This window comes from Vespa crabro, chromosome 3 (assembly GCF_910589235.1).
Source record: "Vespa crabro chromosome 3, iyVesCrab1.2, whole genome shotgun sequence".
Taxonomy (NCBI): domain Eukaryota; kingdom Metazoa; phylum Arthropoda; class Insecta; order Hymenoptera; family Vespidae; genus Vespa; species Vespa crabro.
The window spans coordinates 6,047,662-6,060,161 of NC_060957.1; the positions used below are offsets into that span (position 1 = coordinate 6,047,662).

Genomic DNA, 12,500 nt, shown 5'->3' on the forward strand with positions numbered 1-12,500 from the left:
CTTTCTTACGAATTCCGAGGCCATTCATTGTTGAGATATGTGTGCACATTCGGTTCGCATCCACTTGCAATCCACGTTTTATCGTTTTATGTAATTCACTTTTCTTTTCATCTTCTTTTTCATTTTTTTCTTTAACTTCTTTTTCTATCTAAGTACGACGACGACGAAGTATCGCTCGCATACGAATGGGCAGGTGGGTACACACAATTTCATATTATACGGCAAGGATCGCATTCTCTCTCTTTCTCTCTCACACATGCATATTCACTATAACTCTCTCTCTTTCTCTCTCTCTCTCTCTCTCTCGTTCTTACTCTAATGAAAAGTTTATACGTCAATGTAAAGCTATATATTGACTAGTTTCTCTCACTCGACTCGCCTCAACGACGAATGGCCCGCTTGCATTTTTTTTGTTTTTTTTTTTGGTTTTTTTTTGTTTTTTTTCCGTCCCTTTAACGATGACGTGACACACACGCTTGGTTTCACAAATTTTAGAAAACGGATGGTATTTGTGTCTTCGCTCGTTACACGTAGGTTTACACTGCGCCCACATTCATTTTATATACTGACTTCTTCGTCCTTTGGAAATACCCTATATATCCGAATTAAAATCATTCTTTTAACATCGTATCTCTCTCTCTCTTTCTCTCTCTTTCTCTTTCATTTCATTCATAATATTTATGTCCATCAAATTCGAACACCAGACTTTCAAAAGTCACAAATCTCTTTTCGAGAAAGAGAGATTCTTCTTCTTCTTCTTATTCATGGAAAGCTCTTGCACCGATTTACTTATAAGGCTTTCGCGCGTCTGCCAAATCACGGTTCGGTCGCGTACTCATATCCGTGGGCATGATTAATCCGTAATCCACGGCACGCATACTTTTTTTTAATCCTTACACACTACACCCTATCGCGGTAGATCATATAACGTTAGTGTTTTTGGCATCTTTGAAATACACAAATAGACTTTGGTATAAAACTTTTTGATAGTGTTCAGTACGTTTTTCTTTTTTTGTTATTTCTCTCTCTCTCTCTCTCTCTCTCTCTCTCTCTCTTTTTCTTTCTTTCTTTATACGTGTGTGTATCAAAGAATACTGTGAATAATATGTCACAGTAATTCTCATCTTTCTAGTAACTCTCTTTATAATTTCTTTCTTCATTCTTTATCTCTCCGTCTTTCTCTCTCTTTTTCTTTTCTCATTTTGCCTTTCTTTTTATTCGTTTGCGTAACGCCTATCAAAAGAGAGAGACCATAGCAATCAATTTTTTGGACAGTGATTAACCCATTAAAAAGAAGGGCAGTGGAAGGAGAGCCATATATTGTTTTCATCGACCCAGACGATCTAGCAAAATTTATCCAACCACCAAAGCTTGCAAGATGGTGCTCCTCTCCTTCTGCGTCGTTTCTTACTTGAAGTATCGACAGCTTTTTTGACGAATCTTATGTTGTAAGGATCCTCCGCTAGCTCTGGATAGATTTGAGCATCATGTATATATTCACCTTCGTAATTTGAGGCTACACCAACCTTCAATATCTCGTCCTGTTCGGCTACCATCCATTCATTCGTTGTTGGAGTATTAGCTTTAAGTGCTTCTCGTTCTCTGTGCCAAGCCTTACGTATGGCAGTTGCTTTTGCATGATGAAGGAGTCGTTGCTTTTCTTTCTCGGCTGTCGTGCCATATCGTAAATTGACGACGTAGCTGGTACCGTGTATCTTCACGTCGATCAGCGAGTTACTTCCACTGCCATTTTCATTCTCGTGGAAACTAGTATTTACTTGTCCACCGAGACGTTTCAATTGACCACGATCCTCGCTGGCTCTCCAAGTTTCTTCCTTGACGAAGTAAAAAGCATCTTGTTGAGCACTATGAACGACGAACGTGAACGGTAAGAAATACGAACGATTGAACACCGAGGTGAAGACGTCTCCATAAATAGCGTTCGCCGTTGGCACACTCGACACTACGGCCTGTCCATCGGCTGTTCTCGAAACAAGGATTCCTTTACCGAATGGTGGATCTGAAGCAGCACCTAAACGATTTGGGATTAGTTCACTAGTGTCTTTTTTAAGAGCTGATCGTGGTGGTGCTGAAAGGCTCATCGCATCACCAGAATGTCTTTGAGCAATGTGGGCTAAAAAGCCTGATTGAACACCAAGATTTCTCGTTCTTTTCTTCTTGCCAAATATGGAAGTACCTGGACCGAGAGCCGGTGGTACCAAACTATCGGGAAGCTCGTCAGGGAATAATTGAGGTGCTAAACTTTTTAGATCGTATCCCAGATGTGTGAACCATGATATGTGATCTAGAAAAAAAGTAGAAAAAAGATATGATATATCTGAATACTTTGATCTATAATATAACTGATTTTTATGTCTTTTACCTGTGGGTTGATTTGATCTATCTGTATGTCTGATATCGATTGGATCGTTCCCGTTAAATCTATAAAGATGTAGATGGGTTGGTATATCTATCCTATCTAAGACATTTTCCCAAAGAGAAGACATCCATTGGCCTATAAGAGGATCATAAACCTTTCCATTTGGCATGTGAACCAATGACGTTACCTATCAAATTTATTATCATATTGATATTTTTTGTTAATATATACAAATAATCTTAAAATATAAAATATAAATTTATATATATATTATACATATATAAATAAATAAATAAATAAATAAATAAATATATATATATATTTATAGAAATATAATTCACCTGATCCAACAATCCGCCACAAAAATCAACAGGTAAGTACAAATAGGGATTGGAATCATACACAATGTGTCCATATGGGGATCTCATGATTTCTCTTATACCTTCGCCATATTGATTGAAGATCATTATAGGCGTGCCACACTGATCAGTGGCGATATAATATTTATGTCGATAAACTTGTGCATAAATAAGATGGCCTCTATCATCATAAACCAAAGACATCAGCTTTCCATCACGTGGACTGTATATTTGACTGACTTCGTGAGGACGTTTTTGATTATTATAAAAGAATTGAGTCACATTTCCATAATTATCCTTTCTCGTTGCTAAACGATCGAGATGATCGTAATAATAACGGACATCGAATCGACCACGTTTAGTGGCACGTACCAATAGACCTTTAGCGTTGTAATTAAATCTCTCTTCTCTAGCATTTTGAACAACAAGACCTCTATTGTCGTATTTGTAAAGACCTTCGCCGAATTTAATGATTCTATCCATGGTGTTGTATTCCATGGGTATAGTGTTTCCACGATATCTAAGTGATAACATATTACCATTTCCATCATATTTGAAACCCCATGGTTCTTGTGCTTCGACACCCGTTAATTGTCCATCGCAATCCCATGTGTAATTTTTCACATTGGTGTACGTATTAACAGCAACATTACGAGTATACGTCCTGGTTTGATTTATACGTCCACGAGAATCATGCGTGAATTCCATTCTGAACACTTCCAAACTGTGGATAGTTACTGTCACTTGAGTTTCATGGAATCTGTCGTCAGTAATCCGTGAAAAAAGTGCAGTGCCATCGAAAACTGTAGTCTCGTTTATTTGTGGTTTCGTTATTTTAAATTGTCCTATCTGTTCCAATAAGCCAGTTCTTGGATTATAAGCCATGGTATGAGGTGGCAAAGTTTGACCGCCTATTCTACCCTGCACAGCGATCAATCTAAAGTTTGAATCATAATCGAAAGTAAATTTGGCATTGCTGAGACCGGTTTTGGCTCCGAAATCTATACGTTCTTCGACAAGAAGACCAGCGCTATATTGATAATCCCATCTATATTCCACGTCTCTTTCAGAATGTATGACTTCAGAAGGTAAACCACTTTCGGTGTACCTTATTTCACTTTTTCCATCACCATGAACGACTTCAGCCAATTGTCCAGATGTATGATATCTATAGACGATACGTGCACCATCGCCAGGAAATACAGTTTGTAAAAGATTACCATCATGACTATAGTGTTGAAGATAAGCTCTAGTACTTCCTGGTGGTGTATATGTTACTCGAAGAAAACCGAGAGAGGCTTGGCAAGAGAAGGAATGTTTCGTTCCTGATGGAAGAATAATATGTCGTAGGCCACCGTCATCGTCGTATTCCAAAGAGAAATGCCTGTCGCTAGGGAGAGTTATCTTGGAAAGCATGTTGAAGTCGTTATAGGTATATCGTTTTGTGCCATCTTGACTATTGGTGACATCTGCCAATTGGCCATGTCGATCGTAACCATAAGATTCGTCCGATGCACCCCACTTCCAACTTTCTATACGATTAAATCTATCGTAAGTGATGCTAAGGTTATGTCCTTGTTCATGAGGTTGCCAAAGTAATGGCAATCCAGCAGGATCGAAGGTCACAGTCAATAGAGGTGTTCTCGTTTTGTCGTAGAAAGTTTCTCGTCTGAATGCTTGTTCGAATTCGACAGCAATTACTCTTGTATCGTTTACCCAGATCTCTCTGTTAAGTGTCTGTTGAAAGTGGCTTACGTCCCCGACAAGATTATAAGTGGTGGTCATTGTATTTGTTAATTCACCGAGAGACATCACTTGATAGCTCCACATTGGTAACATTTCTGCTTCCACCGGTAAAGCGGCTTCAAGTAGAGGATGTTTAGTTGTCGCTGCACTTAATATTCTTCCACCACTAGGAAGACAAACTGCCAAACTGCTGTTCGTGAATGCAGTTGCTTTCATAATTTTCGTACCTGTAACAATTATTTACAAATAGTAATTATATAAAAGAGAAAATTATTTAGTTAAATTATTAACGATTTATAATTTGTAAAACACACGTACCATCGGTTATAGTAAGCATTTTAGATCTCTCATTTTTCATTTCAAATTCTACAAATCTTTGTTTATCTCCTTTTGACAATGCTTGAAGAGGAGCAGATACTTGCACGGAAAGACCTTCGTCGTTAGAAAGATCCGAAAATAATTTTAATTTTTCTCCTGTCGGTAAAATTACATCAGTGACTCTTCCCAAACTGTCATAATTGTAAATATAGGTTTCATCTCCCTAGAGCGAAAAGAGAAAAGAGAAAAGTTTTATTCAGAATTATTAAATTCGAACAAGAAAATGTATTGTACTTTTTGTGGAATAAAAAATAAACAAAAAAAAAATATATATATACATATGTATATATAATTACCCCTGAACGACTTGTCAGTAGACCAGTGGAACCATCATATCCAAGAGCAATCTCCGCTCTACCTCTTTCAGATAATTTCTCAAGAAAACCAACGGCAGAAATTTTCAATTCGGATTTATGATCTTGAGTATTTTCAATTGTACTAACCACGCTACTGTAATCTCGTAAAAATTGTATTTTGTTTCCTGCACTATCAGTTACAGTGGAGAGTTTGCCAAAACTAGTATTTTTACTGTATAGGAACGAATACCGAGTTTTTCCAGATGTTAGGTCCTTTGTAGATATGTGTTGACCATAACGATTAAACACGTAAACTTCGTTAGATGGAGGAAAGGGAATGAGGAATTCGCCACTTTCATCGTGATTTGGAAGATATGGTTGCAAAGCCAAAATATGTAAACTTCCTTGATCCGCGACATGAACAACGCCATCAGGAGATACTGCTAAGGCTGATATGGCAGTGAATTTGGCATTCGATGACAAAAGTGTTTCCGTACTACTGGTATCATCTGTACAAGTACATGCATCTAAATCTTTTGTACTAGGAGTCGTATTATTACATTCGCATTGACCACGTAATCGTTCCTGTTGTTGTCCAGCAAAGTGAGACATTTTTCCAGAAGAATCGACTATTCTAATAGAATTAACCCGATGAGAATCACTGTCGGCTATGTAAAGTTCACCGGTTGGACTAAAACCAACAGCTAAAACCGAACCAAGAACGTCATCGGATTTCTTTAGATTCGTTGGTATAGTCGAATTCAATTTGGTGAGTTCGCTGGTGTTAGCATTGCCGTTGTTGTTTGCATTACTAGTACAGTGAAGAGGTGTACCAGCTACTACGCGTACTTTTAAATCACTGGTTAATTTCAGCACAAGCCTATCGTCGATAAAATGTAGAGATCCATCGAGAGGACTTAGAGTCAATCCTGTTGGCCATTGCAGTTGAGCTTGATGTGCAGGTATAGCACCAATGCATGGTGCCGGTGACCAATGGTTGTGGTGACCATGATGTCCAACCAATGTGTGTATAATACCATGTGGATCGACAGCACGTATGTTTGTACCATCGGCTATATACATAGTTTTATCGGCAGCAATAGCGATACCTGTTTAATAAGCAATTACAATTTAATAGGATAATATAGTCATGTAACAAGAGAAGCTATCGAAGTGATTTATAGCGAAGAACATAAATAACAAACATGACACAATGATTTCCGAATAATGTCATATTGATTTATGCTCTAAATAATCAGTAATTATTATTGTTTACCTTTTGGGTGAGCCAATTTTGCTCGTATCGCTGAACCCTCGTCTCCACAATGACCCTCGTCACCTGGAATACATCTTTCACCGCTACCGACAACCGGTTCTATGTTGATACTAGGATCCTGAACTTGTTCTAATGAAAGTGCTTTTAATATCTGATGTTTTTCAGGATCACTGATGTATAAATGCCCATCAGCAGGGGAGACACATAGATAGTATTGATAGGCTACTTGAGTTGCACTGTGAAATATCGTTAAGATCATTATTCGTATAATGGATGGATTAGAATTATTTTTTGTTAGAAATTTGAACGTAATTATATATACCTTAAAATTAAAACAGTATAAACGTTTCCTTCGGGTGTAATTCTACGCACGAGATTAAAGTCTCCTACGTAGATGCTACCGTCTGGACCACTGGTAAGAGCTACTGGTGTCAAAAGTCTAGCATCTTTGGCCAAACCATCACAATTTTGGCAGACCAAGCTTCTTTGAAGACCGGTACCCATTACTACTTTTACGGTACGTGGATACTGTTTGAAGTGTAACGTAGATCCATCTCCTTTTTGAAGGATTCCTTCGTGAAAGTTGTAATGATGATGAATGTCAAGTCCCCAACCACCGATATCGGAAATGTCTACGTCAAATCCTTGCAAAATCGCAGTTTGCGTTTCCCATATGACGGAAGGGCAAGTTGAATGTTGATAACCGATTGAAATTCTTGCTTGTGCAACTCCGTATACTTTTTGCTTGTAGACATTTCTCTTGTTCCATGCGAAAGTGTGTGTCAAATTGGGGTCAGCTTCATAGGTTTTTGTATGAAGTGAACCCTCGATTTCAACGTGCACGTGTACGTGCGTTAAAGATTTTGGAATAAATGGTCCAGTTAATTGCATTCTAACAGTAGAAAGGTACCCAGCAGCTTGACTACTTTGATACATCAAATGAAGATTAGATCCAGGTATGGCAATACTTTCTTGTACGATCTGCCGTAAAATTGAAAATGGATTCATTAATAAAAAAATGTACGATATTGTTTCCTTCTAATACGATAATAATCATAATAATAATGGTTTTACTTAACGACAATATAACTTGGAGGAAACTAATTATACCATATAATAAGGCTTACTTGACTCTCAGCGAATACCAGACTTTTCCCTGGCAAACCACCCACTTTTTCTGGCATCCATGTGCTAACGATGATTGGACGTAGAGTCTCATGATCGTGTTCCAAACATGGTCCGTGCTCGCTAAAGAGCCCCATGGAAATCCCTGGGAAGCCTATTATATTGTAAGCCATAAATGAAAAGAAACTAAAACGTAGAACACTTAAGGACGGAACAAAGACGGCACATGTGTACATCGAAGAAACAAGACGATGAAGTAACAGTTTCATTAGTAACTTTAAATTTCCCGAAAAAAAATTAAAGTTATTCGAGAGATAATAAAAAAATAATATACCGCACGATCAAAATAAAAATAAAGACCCAATTGCATTATTGCAATATATTATATTTGATATTTACCGACTGCTGGACTAGGTGGTTGATTAGATTTGTATGGCTCTCCTTCCTTGCTAAGAGTCATCACGACGGGTGGTAAAACAACGATCTGATTCCAGGGCACGAACACAGTCCTCGTAAGAGGTTTGAATGGGCTACGTTGAAATTGCAATGTCACGGCTCCTCCACCATTAACCAAAACGTCGAACCTGATCGAAATATGCAAATACCTTTTCAATCCGAGTGACTATACGTATTATGCTTTGGCGATCGATTTCAATGGAATTGATGTTAATCATTCATAAATATTTAACAAAGTTATTAAAATTTGAATCTGCGAATGGAATTATGTGGTCGAAATGATCTCCCCCACTTTAATTGATCTTCTTGTTTTCTCGCCAATGTATAATACTTTTACAATCCTTATTTATTTGTTTGTATTTATTCGTTTGTATTTTGATTTGATTATTGATACAAGAAACACGATATATCAGACAAATAATAATATTATTTTGCGATTGAATCGTGATGTTTATCGAAACGAAATGTAAGGTGAGAGAGGAAGAGAGAGAAAGAGAGAGAGAGAGAGAGAGAGAGAGAGAGAGAGAGAGAACATGTGCCAAGCAAAGTTGTTACCACTCTGATATTGTGTTAAAATATTAAGATATTATGTCAACGAGTTTGTTGGACGCCGTTCGGTAATGTTTCCTATCCACAATTTGATACATTACAGGAAAATGTAGAGAGTAATCGGAGGGTGGTGCGGAGCGGAGGTCGGGCTAATCAGATAGATTTGCACGGAGTAATTAGCAAGCTTTCGACATCATTAGCAGAGGCTTTGATGTGGTCTACCGTCCCAACTCCTCCAGCTCTGTATTTCAGGATTATCCTCACTAGGATTACTATATACCTGTCTGATATAGGTGTTCCGTGTCTCCCTCCCTTCATTACAATGCAAGGCTGATCCTATTACCAAGGACGTTCAAAACCCTGCCATACATGTTGCGTCCGTCATATGTAAATGCTAATATTACGCATACCTTTGAGGTGTATGCCACGTAATTAGTGAACAGATTTGACTGCTTCCGGTAAAAAATTTTTAGAGAAAAGAAGAGAGAGAGAGACAGAAAGAAAGAGAGAAAGTCATGCTTTTTCATATCATGTTTGCAACCAGGTTTTTTCGTAATAAACTGAGAGTTAAAGATACTTTAAAATAAAAAAAAAAATAAAAGAATAAAATGTAACAAAAATACAAAATAGACTAATTTGAGCTGCAAATTAATTTTTTTCTCTCTCGACCATATTTCCATCAAAGTAAGAAAATGTTTATATCGTGTTTTTGAAATTAATATATTTATATAATTCCTTTAAATGACATTATGATTAATATAATTGAAATAAAAAAAGATAATAAAAATTCTTACCATCCATCAGCTCTGGTCAAGGTGAATCCAAATCGTGAGTCTCTGTCAACGGAGACTCTGATGCCTACTATTCCAAGTCCTTGCTCGGTTACAACTTGGCCTCTCATCACCGCAACACGACTGTTACAAATCAGAGATATATCCAGGTCCTCGAAAGTAGGACCACGTTCGTCGAAACGTTTAAATCCGCGGAATGCTGATTAGTTTTGAAAAATTTTAAGTTTGATCATTGACAAAACTAATAAGAAAAATCATAAATCCAATCATAAAAGGAAAGAAGAAAAAATCTTAATCGATCGGAAATAAGCTTTAGATAATCAAAAACAAACCGATGATTTTTACCATCCATTTTTGTATTTTTTCAAATGAAAGAAAGATCGATTCCATGTATTAAATAAAATCAGCTTCCGCGGAGAACGCTTCGGCGCGAGTCAATATTCTCACTTCGCTGCCAATGCGATCCGCAACCCCATTTTACGTGCGGCATTCGTGCGGCGTACGTGCGGCCGTCGTTTTGTTTAACGAATCAAGCAAAAAAAGAGAGTTGGAAAAAGGGAAGACCGCGCGAGCAACGAAGGGGGTTTGTCTCGAAAATAAAAAGGGCCAGGAAAGGCTCTTTGGAATGCGAAGGAGCACGATGCAGTCTGATGATGCACTGCCAGTTTCGATCGAGAAGCGATAATATAATAATAATAATACTAATAATAATAACAATAATAATAATAATAACAGTAATGATGATGATAATAATAATAATACTAACAACCATACAAGTCTCAATCAATTTTACAAAAACTATAGTTCCGTGATTGCAAGGATGCTTGGAATTTTGAGGCTGGCTGTGTCACGAGTCGAGGGTCGTGCACTAGAAACGATGCACGTTACGTTCTCTCTCGCGAAAATTAGGTCGACAACGAGACGGCGGCGAAGTGGGAACCATGTTTCTTAGTTTTTTTTCATTCTTTCTTTTTTTTTTTGTGGTTTTTTATTGCTTGCTAGGTTTTGAATTACGGGATGAAAAAGATGCTAATTTGACGCGAGGCAGGTTGTTTGTGAGAGAGTGAAAGAGATAGATAGAGAGGTAGATAGAGAGAGAGAGAGAGAAAGAGAGAGAGAGAAAGAGAGAGAAAGAAAAAGACGGAATGAGATAGGAGTGATGATTCGTGAAGATTTTGTGATAGAAGCATGCAGAAATATATATATATATATATATATATATATATATATATATATATATATTGTATATATATATGTATACATTATAGTATATATGTATATTATATATATCATGTATAAGATACGTAATTAGAGGCGTGAGAAAAAGATTATATATATATATTGTATATATATATTGTATATATTTTTAGAAGTGTCAAGGGTTAAAGGGAAAGGAGGTGGTAAATGGATTTTATCTGTAATTTTATAAGACGGAATATGTCAAAGCTCAATAATTTCAAGCGATTCTGTGTGGTGGTGATTATAATAATGAAAATCGATATTAGAGGTAGAGTGAAATAGATACAATATATATAGATATATATTTATATGCGCATATGCATATATGCATACGGTTTGTTACGCGATATCGCTCAAAGGGGAAGCGTTATAATAACGAGCTTTTCTCGATGCTTTTCAACGTCGTCGTCAGCATCGTCGTCAGCGTCGATGTAAGTAAGATATAAGGCGAAATTTGCAACGTACAATTTCCCTTTGGTCTGTTTGTCTGTGTATATGTAAAAGTAAGAGAACATACTCACGTAACAAATCGTATATATGTCCCTCTTTAATGTATAAATAAATATATAGAAGTAGATGCGTACTATATGTTTGATTCATATATTTACTTATACATGTATATATATATTTATATATATATGTATATATATATATATATATATATATATAAAATTATCTGTTCCTAAGGGATTGCATATAGGGTCATTGTCGTTCTTGGAGGATTACACTTCCCCCACGAATCGATGTAACGCGAATTTCGTTCTACTATCTCTTATCTATCTCAATTATTTTTTTATTTTCATGGTGCTTATTTTCACCGTGCTGTCAGTCGGAGGACCTGAGGATCAAACATTGCTGGGGAGCTGATCCTCCAAATACGAGCACAGCAAGGTGGCAGGCACAGTCGTCTCACTACTGTAAGTCCAAACCATAGTGAATGGTACAAAGAAAAAAAATTGATATATATATATATATATATATATATATATATATATAAGTGTGTGAGAGAGAGAGAAAGAGAGAGAGAGAGAGAGAGAGAGAGAGAGAGAAAGAGAGAGAAAAAAAAAGTTGAAAAAACAGATAACTTTCGAACACATTGAGAGAGATCTTTAATATAAGACAGACACCAACCTAAAGAATATATATATATATATATGTATATATATATGTATATATATATATATATACATACATACATACATACATTTATACATATATATATATATAAAATGGAAAACGAAAAAGTGAACGAATGGTGTCTCGGTTGAAAAAATTCGAATGACGCGAGGGATGCACCGACACGCCACTGCGATTCTTTTTCTCTATTTTTTAATTTTTCTTTTTCATTCCCTTTTTTTTCTTATTTACTGCAATTTCAACGAGCTTTAGATATACTACGTATCATATATATAAATGTAAACGAATATACATGTTGATACATATTTAATTATTCATTTATACTGGAATTCAAGGAACGAGTAAAAGTCAGCCAACGACATTTCTTCTCTTTCTAAACGTCTCACTAACGCATCAATTATTTTCATTTAAACAAAATTTTAACTCGTAAGAAATATTATAATAATATAAAAATTAAATTCACGAAGGAACAAATCGTATTGGACTTATTTGTTTATTTATTTATTTTTTTATTATTATTAAATAGAGAAGAAATCGAGTGGACGGACGGACACATATAGTCGGAATAACGGTTTCGTGATTGCGTTTCTTTTCTTCCATATTTTTTTTCTTATTTGTTTTTTTTTGTATTCTTTTTTTTTGTATTTTTTAATACACTTCTGTATTCTCAAAATTTATTCCTTCTTTCCTTTAAACTTTCGTCGTAAATTTTTCTTGTTCTCTCTTTTTTTTTTGCCGTGATTACCGATTTCCTTTCTTTTCTTTCTT

At 36.1% G+C, this 12,500-nt stretch overlaps 1 protein-coding gene and 1 long non-coding RNA gene across 10 annotated transcripts in view; one reads left to right on the top strand and one right to left on the bottom strand.

Annotated features, from left to right (window-relative positions):
- Positions 1–1,034: 1,034 nt before the first annotated feature.
- The window catches only part of LOC124423046 (teneurin-a), a 483,434-nt gene continuing 471,968 nt past the window's right edge, over positions 1,035–12,500 (bottom strand). For 8 of the 9 annotated variants that reach the window (XM_046960318.1, XM_046960315.1, XM_046960317.1 and 5 more), the window contains 10 exons: positions 9,360–9,479; positions 7,960–8,144; positions 7,563–7,714; positions 6,758–7,416; positions 6,436–6,671; positions 5,160–6,268; positions 4,804–5,026; positions 2,722–4,712; positions 2,384–2,567; positions 1,035–2,305 (listed from right to left, as the gene is read on the bottom strand). In XM_046960318.1, the coding sequence (XP_046816274.1) occupies positions 1,344–2,305; positions 2,384–2,567; positions 2,722–4,712; positions 4,804–5,026; positions 5,160–6,268; positions 6,436–6,671; positions 6,758–7,416; positions 7,563–7,714; positions 7,960–8,144; positions 9,360–9,479 (5,821 nt within the window). In that variant the 3' untranslated portion in view covers positions 1,035–1,343. The remainder of the gene's footprint in view (positions 2,306–2,383; positions 2,568–2,721; positions 4,713–4,803; positions 5,027–5,159; positions 6,269–6,435; positions 6,672–6,757; positions 7,417–7,562; positions 7,715–7,959; positions 8,145–9,359; positions 9,480–12,500) is intronic. The other variant, XM_046960314.1, reaches the window with a different exon arrangement.
- LOC124423052 overlaps positions 9,472–12,500 on the top strand; it is a 4,173-nt gene continuing 1,144 nt past the window's right edge. Inside the window, exon 1 of the long non-coding RNA XR_006942001.1 lies at positions 9,472–11,512. This is a non-coding gene — a long non-coding RNA (uncharacterized LOC124423052). The remainder of the gene's footprint in view (positions 11,513–12,500) is intronic.